The sequence below is a fragment of the Anas platyrhynchos genome, chromosome 20 (assembly GCF_047663525.1).
Source record: "Anas platyrhynchos isolate ZD024472 breed Pekin duck chromosome 20, IASCAAS_PekinDuck_T2T, whole genome shotgun sequence".
In the NCBI taxonomy this organism is placed as follows: domain Eukaryota; kingdom Metazoa; phylum Chordata; class Aves; order Anseriformes; family Anatidae; genus Anas; species Anas platyrhynchos.
The window spans coordinates 3,825,802-3,843,873 of record NC_092606.1 but is presented as its reverse complement, the minus strand read 5'-3'; the positions used below and the strand labels follow the sequence as shown (position 1 = coordinate 3,843,873).

The following is an 18,072-nucleotide window of genomic DNA, read 5'->3' as shown; positions in this document are numbered from 1 at the left end:
TGTAACAATCTAGGAGCCTCCTTACGCTTTTACAGCGTTACGTGTGAGAAAGGTATTAAAAAAGCATCTCGGTGGCCACTACCGGGAAAGCCATGACCGGCGGGGACCGAGTCCGTGCTCAGGGGGGTCTCGAACCTGCGTTTCCCCGAGCCCCCGCCGGCCGCCGGGGGGCAGCAGCGCCGCGCCCGGCTCCCCCCGGTCCCGCCCCGGCGGCGCGGCCGCTTCCGGCGCACGCGGGCAGCAGCGCGCACATGGCGGTGAGGGGGGCACCGGGGGGGGACGGGGCGCTCCGGGACCCCCTGGCTGCTGTGGGGGTCCCCCGTAGGGCCCCGTCCCTCGGAGGGGTGCTCGCTAAGGGGGGCCGCTACCGGCCCGGCGTGGGGCGTCTGGGCCCCGCCGTGCCCCCGGGCTGTGCTGCCGGGGTCCCGGTGCTGAGCCCGCTGTCCCGCAGGGCGCGGCGCCTCCCGAGGACGTGGAGCGGCTCCTGATCCAGTTCCGCGATGAATCCGGGGAGCCCCTGGGGTCCCCCTTCGATGTCCCGCTCCGCATCACGCCGGGAGAGCTGCAGCTGGTGTGCAACGCGCTGCTGCAGGAGGTGAGGCCGGGGGGCACCGGGCGTCCCGGCACCTGGGCTGCCCCGCGCTATCGCTCCTGCCCCTTCTCTTGCAGGACGAACCGGTGCCCTTGGCCTTCTTCTTCCGCGATGCCGAGATCGTGGTGTCGCTGGAGAAGACCTTGGCGGGGCAGGCGGTGGAGACAGAGAAGGTGCTGGACATCGTCTACCAGCCGCAGGCGGTGTTCAGGGTGCGGGCAGTGACCCGCTGCACCAGCTCCCTGGAGGGGCACACTGAGGCTGTCATCTCCGTCGCCTTCAGCCCCACGGGAAAGTACGAGGGGCTGGGTGCAGGCGGGGGGCTCGGGGCAAGGCAGGGTCACCGTGCTGAGCCTGGCTCTTTCTCCTGTCGCAGGTACCTGGCGAGTGGCTCTGGAGACACCACGGTCCGCTTCTGGGACCTCAGCACGGAGACGCCGCAGTTCACAGCCAAAGGTGGGTGTGGGGTGTGCCAGGGGGCGGCTCCTGAAGGCCCGCAGGGATCCTTCCCCCTGCCCAGGGGGACACAGAGCAGCCCTTGGGTGCTGTGCCAGCCACATGGCACCTTCCCTTGGAGGGGAGTTGCTCTCTTCCACTACTGAAGTGAAGAAAGGATGAGGAACATGCAGGATTTTCTTTTGTCCTGGGAGTGCTGCGTGCTGGGGCCAGGTCGGTGCAGCTCTCCGCTCACTCTTGCTCACGCTTTCTCTGCCAGGCCACCGACACTGGGTGCTCAGCATCGCCTGGTCTCCTGACGGCAAGAAGTTGGCCTCGGGCTGCAAGAACAGCCAGGTGGGTGCTGGCTCCGTGGTCCCGTGGTGCCCCAGCAGCTGGGCTGGGGGGAATCTGGGGGAGTGCAGAGTGGCCTTGCCCAGGAGACCCTGTGCAGCTCTGGTCTGAAGCAAAACGCAGCCTGCAAAGTGAGTGCCAGGGGCTTTAGGGGCGAAGACTTGTTTTCTTTGGCAGCTTGGGCAAGGCAAGTGTCCAGTCATTCGGAGCAGGATTTCCTGTGCCCTGAAAGAGCTCTGTGTGCGGATGCTTCATAGTGGCTGCGAGTAGTGGCTCTGAGCTGGCCTGTGCCTCAGCTGTGCCAGGCAGGGCTTTGTTTCTGTTGCAGCAGTCTCGCCGCCGAGCCCTGCTGTCTCGTGGCAGATGCTTTTGCCTCTGTACAGGAAAGAGTCCAGGATTTGGACATGGCCCTTGGCAGACGGCTCCATCACGAGGGAGGTGTCTGGAGCAAGCAGGGTGTTGCACGGCCAAGCCAAGGTTGCTGTTTGCATGACCCAGACATGCAGTGGCAGCCTGTTTCGCTGCTCCCGCTGAGACACAGACAAATTCCCTCTTACAGGAATGCAAAGGGGGCCCTTCCCCAGCTGTGGGGCAAAAAACATGTGCCTAAGCAGCTTCCAGAAATGCCTGGGGAAGCAGGGGCACTTGGCTGCAATTACAAGCGAGTCAGTTACTTGGGGTGCAGCGGGACCTTCGCTTGCTCTGACCTTCGGACAGTCTGGGAGCACAGAGAGCGGCTGCAGAGCTGCCAAGCGGCGCTGTCCTGGGCTCACTGTCTGTGCAGCTGCTCTGGAAGGCCACTGTGACACGAGCCCAAGGAAACAGGCAGGTTCTGGCTTCAGTTTAACCCAGGGAGCTGCATCGTTCTCTGTTTTTCCCAGGTTCTTAAGTAGCAGATGACTAATGCCTTGGCTCTTTGGATGAGCATTTATATAGAGAGGGAAAAAACAACAGAAAACTAGCATGTGTCCCGCCCACAGAATCCGATAATAAGTAGCATTTAGCACTCTCTGGCTTTCATCATGCTCTGTAAACATTCACCAACGCTCTGGCGCAGAATGTCAAAGGCTCAGGCTGGCTTTCTGGAGACCTGGATTGCTTTTGGGTTGAGGCAGATATTTTTGTAACAGCAGCATCTAAAGCAGAGAGAAGGGCGATCGGGTCTCATGCGCTGAGACATCAGCTGATTGCTGCTGGGATCTGCAAAGGCATCCAGTCCTGCTCTCTTCCTGTTCTGCTATGTGTGCCAACGTAAATCGCAGCCCCACAAGACTGGGGACACCTATCCTTTCTAAATGGAGCCTCGACATTCCTGGGATTCACATGATGTGTGGCCTGACACGACCCTCTTGCTTTCTCTCGGGCAGATATTTCTCTGGGACCCAGCCACCGGCAATCAGATCGGCCGGGTTCTCGCCGGCCACTCCAAATGGATCACGTGCCTGTGCTGGGAGCCGCTCCACATGTAAGTGAGGGGCCAGCCCAGCCCTTCTGCCCCGTTACTTTTAAGGAAAAGACCAGCTTGACCTGAAGGGCATTCCTCCTGTTTGCCTTTCTCCTGTTATGGTGCACAGAGGGAGCGTGTGCAGCAGAACGTCCTGTGAGGTGGGGCAGGAAAAAGGCATCCAGCTCAGGAGTCACAGCCGCTGCTCGCAGTCCCTGTGAGGGTGCAGAGGAAGCTGCTGCTGGGCTGTGCCTCTGCTCCCCTCACCCCATATAAACGAGGTACCTGCCAATGGAAAGGGCTTGATGTTTTCAGTGCTGGACAAGCTGCTCAGTGTGCTAAGATGGGAGCAGGAAAACCTACAAGCGTGTAGTCTGAGCTCAGCCTGTGCAGAGCACTCCTGTTCTGCCCTCCTGCATCCTGATTGCCTCTGTTTGTTTATCTTGAGGGCTGATTAACTCTGCAATCTCCTTATCCCTTGGATCGGCTAAAGCTCTGTCTAGGAGGGGTGGGTGAGGGGGGACAGTTATAGCCAATAATCCAAGCCATTATAGAAATAAAGAAGGAAAAAAAGGGTCCCTTCAGAGCAGAGCCCTGCAAATTGAATTTGCTGGTAGGAAACTCCCGCAAACAATTAATTGGATTTGCAAAAACTGATTATAAAGGAGGATCAGGAAATGGAGAGCTGGGAGACAACCCTGCCAGAGCTCGACTTCCCCGTCTCCAGCCAGCTGCACAAGAGGAAGGGCTGTGTTCTTCCTCACCCCAGCACTGCCCTCATGCCGTCGATGTGGCCAGTGGTGCTGTCAGTTGTTACTAAATCTCCTGACTGCTTGGCTTAGCGTTGTGCTGCTTGGTTTTGCTTTTTCTTTGAGGATGCTTTGCTGTCAACAGACAGCTAAAGGGAGACAAAAGGGAAACTCCTGAGAGCAGCAATGCAGCAGGAGGCAGCGAGCATCCTTTTCAGCCCAAGAGTTGGTTTGGAGGGATGCATCTGTCTGCTGGTCCCCTGCCTGTGGGATCTGGTTCTTTGTAGTTGCCTCTGCCTGGCCTCTCTCGGTTGTTAAGCCAAAAGAGAACGTTGTATTTTAGAAACTTCTGGGCTCTTAAATCCTCTGAGGCTGACCCAGTAAGATCTTAGCTGTGCCTGCAGTCCATGTGGATTTGATGGTCTTCTTTCCCAGAAACCCGGAGTGCCGCTACCTGGCAAGTGCCTCCAAGGATGGCAGCGTCCGCATCTGGGACACGTTGATGGGCAGGTGTGACAAAATCCTGACGGGCCACACGCAGTCGGTGACGTGCGTGAAGTGGGGTGGCGATGGCTTGCTCTACTCCTCCTCCCAGGACAGAACCATCAAAGTCTGGAGGAGCCAGGATGTAAGTGGGGCAGGCAGCCCTGTGGCCTGCTGACCAAGGGGGCTGCATGTGGCATTGGAGCTTTGTCCGCTCCTCCTGGTGTGGGTTGAACCTGGTCTGGTTCTGTGCTGCCCGTCCCTCTCTTAAGCGTGTGGTTTTGTTTCCAGGGCGTCCTCTGCCGCACCTTGCAGGGCCACGCTCACTGGGTGAACACCATGGCCCTTAGCACTGACTATGTTCTCCGCACCGGCGCCTTTGAACCTGCTGAAGCCACCATCAACCCACAGGATGTGAGCGGCTCCTGTAAGTGCAGCGCTGTGTTGTAGGATTGGAGGAGGCACCAAGACCTCTTAATGCTGCCAGGAGCTGAAGCAGTCTTCAGAGCTGGGAGCAGACTCTGTGCTGGTGTCGGTCATGCTGACAGCTGTGATACTCCTTGTGCATGCGCAGAGTTGAGCAGTCTGAGGCATGAGACTACCTTGAGTTCAGAGGTTTCAGCTCCCAGTGTGGTTCCTGGCACAGAGGAAGAGGCTGAACAGTCACAAATGTATTTGCTTGGCCCACAAGAGTCAGGACTGGAATTGGCATCATAGGATTATAATGTTGCTTTTCTCCCCACAGTTCCAAGTCTTTCTTCTTAGCCCTCTCCCTTTCTCTTCTAGTGGCAGAACTGAAGGAAAAGGCACGGCAGAGGTATGAAAAAGTCAGGGTAAGTCCCATTGCAAAGTTTGCCCTTGCCATGGTTTGTAACACTAGTACTGGTGGAAGCAGTAAACGCACACAGTTGGCTGTTGGGTGTGTTTCCAGGCTGTTCACACCTTGCTCTGATGAGAATTGGGTTCTGTCATCCCTTTCTCAGGGCTCAGGACCAGAAAGGCTCGTCTCGGGGTCAGATGATTTCACGCTGTTTCTTTGGAAGCCAGCAGAAGACAAGAAGCCACTGGAGAGAATGACAGGCCACCAGGCACTGATTAACCAAGTCCTGTTCTCGCCAGACACGCGGATAATAGCTAGTGCTTCCTTTGACAAGTCGATAAAGCTCTGGGATGGCAGGACAGGAAAGTGAGTTTTTTCTGTCCTCTCGTGGAGGTGGTGTTTGTGTTGGGTCTGCGTGTGATGTGCAGTTTACGCAGAGATTGGCAGTGCCCCAGTGCCACTGTCAGCAGCTCCCTGCTGTGTTCAGCATCTCTGTAGCCTTAGCTCACTCAAAGAAATTCTGCTCCTGTTTCTTTGCCCTTGGGAAGTCCCTTGTTGGGCTCCTCATGTGTTGTAAGGTCTGTGCTTAGTCGAGTGCGTGGGATTCTGCTGTTACCCAGCCACAGTGCTGCCTCGCACCTGTGTGGCACACGCTGTCTGCTGCAGGACAGGTTCTCTGGGGCAGGCACGGCTGCGGTGGGGTGGGATGTTCCACTCGGCTGCTTTCCTGAAGATGTGTGCATTGCACGCTGCAGACTGACCCAGTTTAAACAGTGCCCATGCCAGGGAACAGCTTGTTCTGGATGATGCAAATTCTTGTAGTTACAAGTGGTGCTGTTGGTGTTTGGATGTCCCTGTAATCTAGCTTTTAACCTTCTAGAGTGTTGGTGAGCTCTGTGGGGCAGCAGTCCTTCCCTTATTCTCCTTCGTACTGATGAGCTCTGACTTCATGTCAGTAGTTTTAATGGTCTTTCTACATCCAGGCATGTTCCTGCTCAGCTAGAGAGGAAGGAGTTACCTTTACAGTGATGCTGCAGAGTTGCCTGCTGGGTAAGGGTTTCTTGGAGGAGTTGAGATGAAGGGCCTGTCCTCAAGAAGGCTCTGAGCCTGTCTGGGAGGAGTTCTAGACAGATTGAATTGACTTTATACAATTGACTGCCCTACGTGTGCCGAATGTGAGATGGATTGAGTGTTCTGGGCTCCAAAGCACTTGCTTGCAACCAGCGTAGAAGCATGAAGACAAGGCAAGGGCAGGTTTGAAACAAATCTGTTTCAATTTTTGGTCATGTCTCCTCTGCCCCAGGTACCTGACGGCGCTGAGGGGACACGTCTCGGCCGTGTATCAGATCGCCTGGTCAGCTGACAGCCGCTTGCTGGTGAGCGGGAGCAGTGACAGCACGCTGAAGGTTTGGGATGCTGAGACAAAGAAACTGGCCATTGATCTTCCCGGCCATGCGGATGAGGTGAGTGGTCAAGCCGAGGTGCTTGAGAGGGGTAGGAATGCTGACTCCACCAGGGACAGCAGAATTAACTGGGACTTTCCTTGTGCTAGGTGTTTGCAACAGACTGGAGCCCAGATGGACAAAGGGTAGCAAGCGGAGGGAAGGATAAGTGTTTGCGGATGTAAGTAACCTGTGGTCCATCCGTTGAGGAAGTCGCAGCCACTCCACATCTGCAGTTCCGTTGCAGAGACCTACACGGTTAGGGCGTGCTCTCTCCTTGCTGAGAATACAGCACAGGCCATGTCCCAGCTCAGACCTGACCTGCCTCAGTGCAGGGACTGCTGCTGTCCCCTGGGAGATGACTAGAAAGCAGAGTCCCTCCAACTGAGCCGTCAGTGGTGAAACTTGACTCAGATGTTTTGGCTCCCGCAGGGGGCTGGAGGGGGGGAAAGGAGCAGTTGTACCAATCGGTCAGAGCCTTCCTTTCTCACCTTGCTCTGTCTCCCAATTATGCAGACAGACAAATTCCTGTGAGCCGATAGCCATTTGAGCACAGCTGACGAATGAACCGGGTCTCAAAGTCCTTGCGGTGCCGCTCTCGCACTAGGCCATGCAGCAGCACTGGTGCTAGACCGCAGAGACTCAGCAGCTCTTTCTGTCCACAGATGGCGTAGATAGGAGCAGCGACATGAAGCCACCAGTCCTGTCCTAAGCTGCCCTGCCCATTGGCTCGATCCGTCTGGGAGATCGGCAAGGTGATGGACAGCAGAGGCTGACCTGAGCACGTCTCCTTGTTCCTGTTACCTGCTGTCTCTCACGGACTCTTTCCTTATATTTATTTAAGGAAATTTTAATTCCAGTTCTTATTAAGAGCTGTGCTTTGCGGGATGATTTCCTCTGAACATTACAGGAGGGATATCTCATCTGTCTCCATCTCAGCGTGCTTTTTATTGAAATTTCAGCCTTACAGTGTTCTGCCCCTTTGGAAGGTAAAAGCAAAGAGGGAGAGGAAGGGGGAAATACAGCACATCATTATATTGCAGAATTGTGCTCGGCTGCGTGCCTGGGACAAAGATCTGCTGAGAATAAAATCTTGGGGGTTCCTTGTTATTCCAGTAAGGTTTTGGCTTTCCATTCAGCCTACATGCCCATGAACTGTGCCAACCATTATCTGTCAGTGATCCTTCTCGTCGACAACAGCGAACTATTTGCTCATCCATTCAGGCCTGGGTGCAACAGGCATGGACTGCAAACTACTGCTAGAGCTGTGCTGAGTTTTCAGGTCTCAGTGGCTCTTTGAAATGAGAAAATGAGGCATCTGTGCCTCTGAACAAGGTGCTCATTTCCCATCCACTTCTAGGGAGGAAATAAGGAAGGGATGGAGAGGGGGAAGGATGGAGCCAGAGGCATTCTGGTTGTTGAATGGCCCTTGCCCTGGATACGTGCTGACAGCAGGTCTGGGGCTGTCACAGTAAATGGCAAAACTTCTATTGCACAGAGTTGGCTCCTTCTGGAATTTCTCAAGTGTGTTTACGTGCCCAGTGGGTGAGAGGGATTCACTGTCAGTTTTATATATTTGTAAGCTTGCTTATGAGCCTTTTTATAAGTCACTTTGGGCTTCCAGCAATCGTGAGGCAAATAGATCTGGATTTAAGTTTTTATTTCCAGGATGGTTATAAAACAGTGAAAATCAGGGGGTGATTAATAAGGAGTAGTGAATATATTGTCGGATTTTAATTGCAGCAAATTAGCATGAAGACCAAGACATTCTGCATAGCCCTCATACTGTGGTTGTTCCTCAGTGATTACCGCCACTCAGAACAGAGTTCCCAGTTGCAGAAGATGCATTTTAGGCTTTTATTCCTGCTGGCAGGATTGCTCTGGAGAATTAAGAGGGGATGGTGCAGTCATGACTGTTTGCTTGTCTGCAAGTGTTCAGATGAGCAAAGCACTGGAACAAAGTGTTACATCTGTAGTACAACTGAGAACACAAACTGGTTCCTTTTGTTGTTAGTGTCTTTCTCAGCCAGGCAAATCAGCGGGCTCTATCTTCATGGGATCTTTTGAGAAGGACTCAATATCCTGTACCTGCTTTCTCATTCATATGCTTCCTCTAGCTGGTTCTTGCTGGCACTGAAGGCCATGTTGTGTCCATCTGCATAAACAAAGCCTTTCGTAATTTGCTAAGGTAAATGTTAGGGCAGAGGATGATTTAAAACTGTAGCTGATAATTCTGTCCTCTCCAGACTGTCATGCCCTTGGGAAGGAGAGGAGTGTGCATGCAGCTGGCAGAGCTCCGGTCACAGCTGAAAAATCTTTGTTGTGCAGTTTTTTAGGGGAAACAACCCATCTTCTGGAGTTCAGCTCTGTCTTTGTCCTGTGGTTTGACTTGCTGGAAGCAGGAGCCTCTGCAGCTCCTGGTAGCATGTGACTCTCTGTGGGCTGCACAGGGTCGCTGTGCCCCACTGATCTGCGACGCATTTTGTGTTGGAAGTGGTGATTTTTCCAAAATGGGAGAAGTGATCCTGCAGGTACTGGCTTGGCTGTGTTTGTGTACCTAAATACCAATTCCTTGTCCACTGATTTCCAACGCAAAGCCACTGCTGTGCCTTCTGGCCATGCTCCTGACCTAGGTTAGCTCTTGCCATACCTTCAGACTCTTACTTCTGTAATATTAGGTGCAGAGCAGAGCCTGATTAAAACCCACTTTGTGCTGGGGCACAAACCTTTCCCAAAGCAAAATGAGAACTCTTGAAGAAAGGGAGGGCCTATAAGTTCACGCCAAAGAAAAAAAAAACAGAGAACACCGCCTACCTTAATTGTTCTTTGACCTGTTTGTGAGTCGATTTTGAACCATGCCATGTGATGAGTTCTCACAGAGACCAAATTGTATTTTCCTATCCTAAGCAGCTGCTCCCATTTCTGTCATTCATACAGGACCAGCCTTCATGCATACTAAGTGCTGGCCCCTTTCCAGCTGTATTCCGAAGCAATCCCATAACACTCCTCCCCGTTTTATTTGAAAGTGGCATTTCTCGGGCCACGCTCTACAGTTTACTGACTTGTGTGCTGGGAAACAGCTGCTGCCCTTTGCTTCGGGGGTGGCTCTTTTCTGGCAGGAGACAAAGTAGCACTTGATCACCCTCTCTCTCCTGGCAATGGGAGCTTTAATTAGCTAATTTTTAGAGTTGCGGTAGCAGATCTGGTTAGTGGATAAGATGTAACTTTTTGTCAAAGGCCAAGCATGAGCTTTGATTGCTTTGTACCTACTCAAGGATCTACCTAGCTACACTTAGCAAAAAGCGTGCTTTAAGGACTGAAGTTTTCAAATCCAGTGCAATAGGAAACTCAGGATGTACGGCTGCATTTCAATCCAGTTTCACCCAGGTTACTTATTAAGCATACCACACAGGTATGCCTACCAAAAGGACCTTATTTTTCACTGATACTGTAAGAGTAATTTTAAGCGTATTCCGCTGATACAGTGCTTCTCCCACAGAGCCATCGGACACTTTCTCCTTTAAAAGCTGTGATAACTTATCTTGTGCCACCATTAATTTTATTACAAATCCCCAATAGGGAGGACAGTGGTGATAAGGACTGGGAAGCATGCCAGTCTGCTGAGAAAGGCTTACCTGTCTTGATTAAATTCCCAAGTATGATGCAGGGAGGGAAGGAGAGAAGAGAACAGTGAGAGAACCTAGGATGAAGTAGGCAGACCAGGATAGAGCTGAGAGGAGTGGGAAAGGTGACAGCTTCCTGTCCCCTGGGGGTAGATTTAGATAAGTGGGGCTTTAGCATCCCTCTGAAAATCGTTCTCAGGGCTGTGTGTTCTGCTTACCCAGGCAGGAAGGCTGGTGAAGTGGTGTTGCAAGTTGTGCTCCCAAGATCCTGGTTCCTTGCAGTCACGCGTTCATGTTCTGCTTGACTCAGCTGATCTCTTGATTATTTTCCCAGATCAGTAATTTAACTTCCATGTGCATACTTATTGTCTGGAGAGAGATGCAAAAAAGATATTTTAATGAACAGGAAGAAAATCTGTATCATCTTTATTCTGCATCAGTATTAGAAGAAGCAGTCTTCTCTCTGCTTTTCTTTGGGTGAACCTAGGCACCATTCAGGTCGTGTTTCCCTCAGAAATGGCTGCATTTTGGTGGTATGGTGGTAAGGGCTTACCATAAAGGCCATCAGTGCTTTTGATGAAGGTACTATGGAAACTCAGAACAGTGATGTCTGTGTAGTGGGGAACTCCTGCCAGATGAAAGCACACTTCTGTGCGCTCAGGCAAGCAATGTGGAAGGTGCTAATTCCTTCCCAGATCTGTGTCTCTCGTGATCAAGAGTCCCAGCTCACATCTGAGGGGCTAATTTGGCCAAATCAATGTAGTGCAGGTAGGAGAGAGCTACAAATACCTTTCCAGTAATGTTATTTTCTGTTTTCCTCACCCTGAAGGTTGGTTGTCCTTGCTGAACTGCAGCTGGCTGATAGTTTTTGTAAGTCTTGCCATTGCCCAGGCAATGATAGTAAGGAAATAAACTCAGCACACAGTACTCTGCTTTTGAAGAATCATCGTGGCCTCTTAGACCACGGTGCTAGTGCCCACTGCCCAGCCGTGCCTTTTGAGTGCGCTGGGTAATTTATTGTGCTGCATGACTTTGTCAGAGCACAAAGCTGCATCCCTCCGAGTGCTGCAGGGCTGCTGCTGCCTGTTAGTGCTAAGCGGTGAATCTGTGTGTGTGTTCTGGGGGAGGGAGGAGCAGCACAAGCCCTGCAGGTTATCGTGTGTTGCTCTCCCAGCATCTCCAGGAAGGAGGCTCTCTAGGAGAGGCAGGTGAATACAGTCCGCTTCATCTCCAACCTCTTTCAGTAGCAAAAGCAAGGGAAGGTGCTGTTTGTAAATAGGTTTGTTGTAGTCATAACGCTGGAAATATTGACATCTAGAAACTCTCCCAAAGACTTAACAAGGAGCCAGTTCAAATGAATGACCTGCATGCAAATCTCACAGCCCTTCATTGAGTGGTTTTTCAGATCTCAGCCCCTCAGATCCTGTTCAAATCCCAGTGCTACGCCAGTGTATTTAGTTATTCTGGTCAAATCTCCTTGCCACTCCTTGCTGTTTTGTCCTTGCTGTGCTGAAATAAACCTGCTTGAGGGCTCCAGCCCTATTATGAGGACAAAAGGACATCAGACAGGCTGCTACCAAAGGGAAACGTGTCTCATTTTTGAAGTGTAATGCAGAGCAGGTGGTTTAGAAATTCCTCAAGTGGCTTTCTCAGTTCAAAAGGGATCTTTTTTTTTTTTTTTTATATATATTCCCTAAAACGCAGTTTGTGACTTAGACTTTGGGGTGATACACACTGATGCTGAGAGGATTAATACTGAATGTGAGAATGGCAATAAACAGCCAGTTCTGAGGGAAATTTTGTGAGTCAGAATATTTAACACATTGAGACTTGTGGGTTTTTTCCTGGTTTTAAAGGGGCATTGTGAGTACATCCTAGAAAGTGCTTGTGTTACTACCAACACCTTAATTTATGATTAACTTAGAATATTTTTACATCTCATTTATTCCTTCTACAGTGGTGTTCTGAGCTGCTGAAATTATTTGTCCAGCTTCACTTTGTGTTTTTTTTTTTTTTTTGTCTATTTGTTCATTTGTTAGGTTAGTGCCACAAAGGAATTTTGCATAGGTACTCAGAACTTCAGAAAATAAAGGGTGAATTTGATCTTGAGGGATTTTTTAAAGTTCTTAATTCTCTGTGGCACAAAATAGATGTGTCCGGATTCTTCTGGTGCCTCTATGTAACGTTTAGAGCTTAAAACATCCTTCATAAAGCTGTCAGTATTCTCTTATTTATCTCTTGCTAAATATTTCTTATGCAGGTGTGTTATCTTTGGAGCAGTCTTTAACCGTGGAGTTTTTGACATGGCACACCACTCCAGTAGTTCTTGGGTTTGAATTACAGTAAGTGAAGGGAGATAAGTAAAGAATAATCGGAGAGACAACTGTGTAACTGCTAGGTTGCTATTTTCATCTAGAGCACTGAAAGCAGACCCCAAGAGAGAAGGAGCAGTGCAGGTGTGTGGGGTCTGAGATCTGGCCTGACAAGATCCCAAAGTGCATCTTTTGGTGCCTGTAACTGCCCAAATCCCAAGTAGTGCTGTGTCTGGCAGCCGCCTGCTGCCTGCCCCTTTGATGGAACACAGCCAGATGGGTTAATGATTGCTGCTGCCATGTGTAGTGATCAGAGTGCCAACGGTATCCAGGGCAGATGGGGATATTTGGGTGGCCTGAAATGTCTTGTACACGTGAAACCTGGATGCTGAAGTGGCATGATAGAAAATGCAGAGAGAGAGGGGAAATGAAAGAGCAGTGAGGAAAGGAAAGGAGCATAATTATGTAGATCTGGAGGTGAAGGTCAGTCAGTCTCCATGTGACTGGTGTATGGTGTGACGTATGGTGTGATTTTTTGTTTGTTTTTGTTGGGGGGTGTTTTTTTTGTTTGTATTTGTTGCTGAAAACTGCCCAAGGCTGATCTAGAAGTGCTGGGGGGAAGAGGGTGCAAATTAGAGTGGCCATTCTCTGCATGAGGAGATCGAGCAACATGAGAAGTGTCTTTGGCTTGCAGCACTTACCTGTATTAGCATTTTGCCTGTGTGCTCCTCAGTTGCTTCTCCATTCCTTTAAGTTTCTTCTGATGTAGAATCTGGCTTACAAAAGGAGCAGGGTCGGGGCTGAGGGTGAGCCATGAGGCGCTGGGTAAGCAGTGTCACCACCGTGACAGCAATGCCGGGCGGGATGAGCTAACCTCTGCCTTCCTACCTCTGCTGCTGCCTCACGGTGCGGCTCCTCACCCTGCCTCAGTTTGTGGTGTGAGCAGGGTTCCCCTCTCCTGGTGGCCCCTCAGTTTTGTCCCTCATTTCAGGCGGGCCTGAGGTGGCTGAGGAAGCGGCCCAAGTGCCGCGTTAGAAGCGATTTCCAGGCAAGGCAGGGGCTGAAACTCGAATTTTGCCTCAGCCTGGGCTTCCCCAGGTGCTGGGACGAGGACGTGCCCCCTGAGGGGACGAGGGGGGGGTCTGAACACAGCACCTTTGGCTCCCCCATCGCCGGGTGTGGGGGCGCGGGGGTCCCTGAGGCGCCACCGGAGCCCTGAGGTGATGGCGGCGGGGCCCTGAGGCGCCGTCGGGCTCCTGAGGAGATGGCGGCGGAGGGACCGCGCCTCGCGCTCCCGCCGGGTTAAACGGGGTGAGGCACTCTTTGGCCGCCGGCGGAAGAAGCCGAGCGCTGGGGCCTGCGCGATGCGGACTATAAAAGGCGCGGGGTGGCGCGGAGCTTTGGGCAGTCGGAGCCGGGGCTGGAGGTGTGCGGATCGCAAAAGAAGCGCTTGGCCGAGCAGTGGGAGCCCCGGAAGGCGGTGGCAGCCAGAGAGCCTCCTCTCTGCACCCTCCCTGCTCGCTCCTCTCCCTCGGGGGACGAGGAGACAACGCCAGCCCTCCTCGGAGCCGCGGGCCGCGCCTCCCCCCTCTCCCCGCTGGATGCTCCGGGGCTCGCTCCCTGAGAGGGGCCGCGGCGCCGGCAGCCCCCGCTGTGGCGGGGCCATGGGGGCGGGCAGCGGCAGGGCGCCGAGCCCCCTTCCCCGCTGAGCTAAGCCCCCTCGTCCCGGCGCCGATGCCGAGCTGTCCCCTCACGGCCGGCCCCTGAGAGCCTCCCTTCCCCTCCCCATGCCTGACGGAGCCCCTCGCCTCGGAGACGCCCTGCAGCAGCCCCGCCGGCCGGGGGGTCTGCGGCTGCCCCCGCGGGATGAGAGGAGCTGCCCCGGCCGCCGGGGGCAGGCAGGAGAGGGGCAGGCTCCCAGCCCGCCGCCGGCTGCCGTGAGGCGGCTGTAGCTGCCTCGGCTGGAGGAAGAGCCCCTTTTGTTTTCCTACCACCCCTTCCCGGGGCTTCATGCCCCCCTGAGGGATGATGGAGGTGGTGGGGGACTTTGAGTACAGCAAGAAGGACCTGATAGGACACGGAGCCTTTGCTGTGGTCTTCAAAGGTCGCCACCGCAAGGTAAATAAATACCACGGCGGCGGGCTCGGCCCGCAGCCGGTTACACAACCCCCGCCGGGCCGGGCCGGGGTCGCTCGGTGGGGCCGCGGCTCTGAGGAGCCCCTGCCGGGGGTGGGGGGACAGCTGCGGGGGGCCTTCGGGGACTTCTGGGGTTGGGGGAGGGAAAATAAAAGGCAAAAAGACAAAAAGGTGCGGGGTGGGCTCTGAGGTAGCGGGCCGGGGGCGGTGGGGCCCGGAGGTGGGCCCTGCGGCGGCCTGAGGCGAGCCGCCGTCACCCGGCCTCGCCAAGCGATTTCTTTTTTTTTTATGATGATGGTTTAATAAAAACGTCAACAAAACGCCCGGCTAAGCCGTGTTCTCACCTCTCCTCCCTGCTGTTTGGTAGCTTCCTAACATAACGGCGAGCCGGGAGTTGCAGCTGCAGGGGAGCCGAGCCCTTTGTTTGTCAGCAGGGGCACGTTTACCCGGCCGGGGAGAGGGGGACCCGGTGTAAAATTGTCTCCTGGGGGCCTGGCAGGAAGATTTCCGAAATTCAGAGGTGTCTGGTTTCCTGCCGTGGCTCGCCGATCACCCCGGATCTTCATAGTTGGGTTTCTTGATGCTGCGAGAGTTTATTCTGGGGCTGGTGCCTGAAGTGCTGTGCTTTCCAGAAAACAAGGCTTCACGCCGACCCTGTGGGGGAAGAACTTGGAAGGGCACAGCACAGAGATTTTTGAGTTAAAAAAAAAAAAAAAAAGGCATTAGAAGCTTTGAAGGCCAATGGAGGATGCCAAAGACAATTTATTTTTAGGCAGTGTATAAACATACAATAAATAAACTATATGTTTATGTAAAAACCAGATGCTCGTGCAGTTTTCAGCTGTGGAGTGTAAAGAGGCCAAAACTGAGAAGTCTAAGAGAGAATAAAAGTGACTTCATCATTGGGACAAGGCTGAAGAGCAAATCAGATATGATTATTTTTGTTGTAATATTTTTTTAATGGTTTTAAATCCATGAAAATGCAGTCTAGCTGCAGCCGGTTTTTAATAGCTGCCTGCACTGTTGTGGAATGAAATAGTTCTTAATGGTGTCATGTGATGTAGTAATCACCGGTGGGTAGAGTAGGGGTGATCTCGCTGCTCTTGTGCTTCACTAGATACTTGTTAGTGCATAAAGTTAAATATGTATATACATATGTTTTAAACTGATGATACTTTTTTGGTTGTTTGCAGAAGACGGATTGGGAAGTAGCCATAAAGAGTATTAACAAAAAGAACTTGTCAAAGTCACAAATCCTACTTGGAAAAGAAATAAAAATCTTAAAGGTATGTTAATTGCAGTGATTTTTAAAGCTGCTTTACTTGACAAGGAAAAGAGACTTTTGACGCAGTTCATTCTGGGTCATGTGCGGTATCACAGTAATTGTTACTATGCCTTTTGCATCTTTATTAGTTCCAGAAGAAATACAGAACTAAAAAGACAAAAAAAAAAAAAACAAAACTTTTTTAGTTCTGGAAATGCTCTCGGGACAGGTTAAGGGCATGTTTTTGTTGTTACAAGTGAAAAACTGTTGTAGAACCAGTATGTGCTTTTATTGCACATACGGAAAGCTTTGTCCTTCAGGATGCCTAGTGTTGCATCTCCTTTCCCAAGCTGTACAGTCACAGCAGAGGGTAAAACACAGGTCCTTGATCCTTCTTCTTTTATTCTTTTTTCTCTCTCCTCAAAAATGCCTTGAAAACTTGAATTGGCATGCTGAATGTGATTCCTGGGGCAGACTTCCCACTTCTGAGATAATTCACTTAATTCACTTCAAAAATGTAGCGTGGCTTTAATGAAGGAAATTGAGCATCATTTAGTTCTTCAGTGCATTTTATAGAAATGTCTGCTTGGATAGTGTCTTACCATTCTCCACTCTCTGAACTTCACTGCGTCTCATCTGATGTAGCTTTGCAATAATAATCAGTGCTGCTGTCAAGTTCAGTGCTGTTTCCAACTTTCTTGAGATATTTTATATGCGAGTATATATATTCTATTCTAGTTTGTATATTGCACAGTAGAAATTGCAGCCTTGTGTCTATTAGTGTGTTGCAAGTGCTTAGCAAAGTGTTGCTTTTGTTTTGAACAGTTACAAATAATTGCATGAGTTGTCATGCAAGTTGTAGTTGATGTTATTTGGCTTGTTTTCCACTTTATTGTAAAATAAAAAGGTTGGCTTGAAAATAGCATAGTTGGTTACTCCCCTAAACAATAAATTGTTTGAGACTATAATTAAATTTAGTCAGTTTTCAGTATTCATTAAAGGATCATGTGTTGTAACATTTTCTATAACAAGATATAGAAAATAAATCTTGAACCAGATCTTTTTTGACCTCTGAAGATACTGTCTAATTTTCTATCAGTTTAAATTTAGTCTAAATAGCTGGGGTTTCCTCCAAATTCCATTGAATGGTCTAAAAAATATACTACCCTTCTTTGTAAAACTTGGTTATCTTTGATTATCACCTGGTATATTAAATTTAAAATAATAACAGGCTATTTCCATAATATAAATATTTTGTTTTACAGGAACTTCAGCATGAGAACATTGTAGCTCTGTATGATGTCCAGGTAAAAATATACCTTGATGCCTTTCTCTTTAAATTTTATTTATTAAAATTTAATGGGTTTAAATATCAAGTAGATTTTTAAGTAGCCGTATATTTTCTTTCCATAATCAATGTGGTATTTAGAAAAAGAAATCTATTTCCCCAGCAGTGCCAGGGGGGTTCTCTCATATTCAACACACTACACACTTATTTTATATTGTCTCTTTTTGGGGTAGAAAGGGGCATGGAATCTGGTTTACTTCCAGGCACAGGAGCACATGGAAGCCTGATAATCTCTGCAGAGACTGTTTGTGTAGTCTGGTCCTGTCTCCAGAGAGAAGCATCAGCTGGCTGGGCTGGGAGCTGTATCAGTGGCAGTAACTATTCTCCTGAATTAGCATTGTTTCTTTGGCCCTCTAATTTAATTGGAAAGTGGATGTTTGCGGTTAATGACTGAATACACCCAAAGGAAAATGCGCTAGTAGGAGTTGATCTGAAAGGATGAAGCAAAGTGACATTGAGAAGTCAACATAACTGAAAATACTGTTGTAGAAAAGGAGCAGGGGTTTTGAGGCATCTGTGGCAAAGAAATATATTGTATTTCCCTGTGTTATGGTGAGGGAGAACTGAGGGAAGCAGATCATCGTCACATATGTATGTTGCTGTTACATACCTGTATTCCAGTTTGGGGGGGATAAAGTATAAAAACCGAACAGACATTTGCATCTTTCTGTTTAGGAGGAATAAGGATTGGATGGTTTCAAGTTGTCTTCCCCTTTTTATTCCCAGGATTCTGCCTGACAAGGTGAAGGCGTTTCTTTTCTAGCCTATCCAGCGTAGTGCCTTCTACCTAGCAGGAAGTACATTTTTTGTATTGTAAGGGCTGCAAGTGTTGAGTAATGCTAAATGTGAGATGATGTAAGGTGTGCAGCCATTTGTTCTACTTGAATATGAACTATACATTTGTCTCATGGCCTCAATTCTAATCTTAAATACAGAATTACATTTATGAATAAAATTATTAAGAGCCACCCTCGGGGCATTGCATAGATAAAGCAGTCCAAAATAGACATTTTTTACATTATTCAACATTTTTTGTCTTTACATGTTTGCATTCTAAAAGATTTTCAGCT

At 50.4% G+C, this 18,072-nt stretch overlaps 2 protein-coding genes and 1 long non-coding RNA gene across 5 annotated transcripts in view; 2 read left to right on the top strand and 1 right to left on the bottom strand.

The window, feature by feature from the left end:
• The first annotated feature begins 140 nt into the window (after window positions 1–140).
• NLE1 (notchless homolog 1) lies at window positions 141–7,246 on the top strand. Of its 2 annotated transcripts, XM_027472682.3 has the most exons (13): window positions 141–257; window positions 452–595; window positions 670–887; window positions 969–1,048; window positions 1,308–1,384; window positions 2,749–2,846; window positions 4,010–4,202; window positions 4,349–4,484; window positions 4,844–4,890; window positions 5,041–5,243; window positions 6,181–6,340; window positions 6,430–6,500; window positions 6,985–7,246. In XM_027472682.3, the coding sequence occupies exons 1-13, from the start codon at window positions 252–254 to the stop codon at window positions 6,995–6,997; spliced, it is 1,446 nt and encodes a 481-aa protein (XP_027328483.3). In that variant the 5' UTR covers window positions 141–251; the 3' UTR covers window positions 6,998–7,246. The 2 variants fall into 2 exon arrangements, with proteins under 2 accessions (XP_027328483.3, XP_027328484.1); XM_027472683.3 differs by lacking the exons at window positions 141–257; window positions 452–595; window positions 670–887; ... (1 more) ...; window positions 1,308–1,384; window positions 2,749–2,846 and adding an exon at window positions 3,082–3,106.
• A 2,381-nt stretch (window positions 7,247–9,627) lies between these two features.
• On the bottom strand, window positions 9,628–15,068 carry LOC113845687 (uncharacterized). Of its 2 annotated transcripts, none has more exons than XR_011804281.1 (3): window positions 14,735–15,068; window positions 12,956–13,026; window positions 9,628–10,311 (listed from the first exon to the last, which is right to left on the bottom strand). It is a non-coding gene; the product is annotated as an uncharacterized lncRNA (long non-coding RNA). The 2 variants fall into 2 exon arrangements; XR_011804280.1 differs by lacking the exon at window positions 14,735–15,068 and adding an exon at window positions 13,143–13,517.
• The window catches only part of ULK2 (unc-51 like autophagy activating kinase 2), a 39,769-nt gene continuing 35,338 nt past the window's right edge, over window positions 13,642–18,072 (top strand). The window contains exons 1-3 of the mRNA XM_027472676.3: window positions 13,642–14,372; window positions 15,584–15,676; window positions 16,920–16,961. Coding sequence (XP_027328477.3) covers window positions 14,280–14,372; window positions 15,584–15,676; window positions 16,920–16,961 — 228 coding nt within the window. The 5' untranslated portion in view covers window positions 13,642–14,279. The remainder of the gene's footprint in view (window positions 14,373–15,583; window positions 15,677–16,919; window positions 16,962–18,072) is intronic.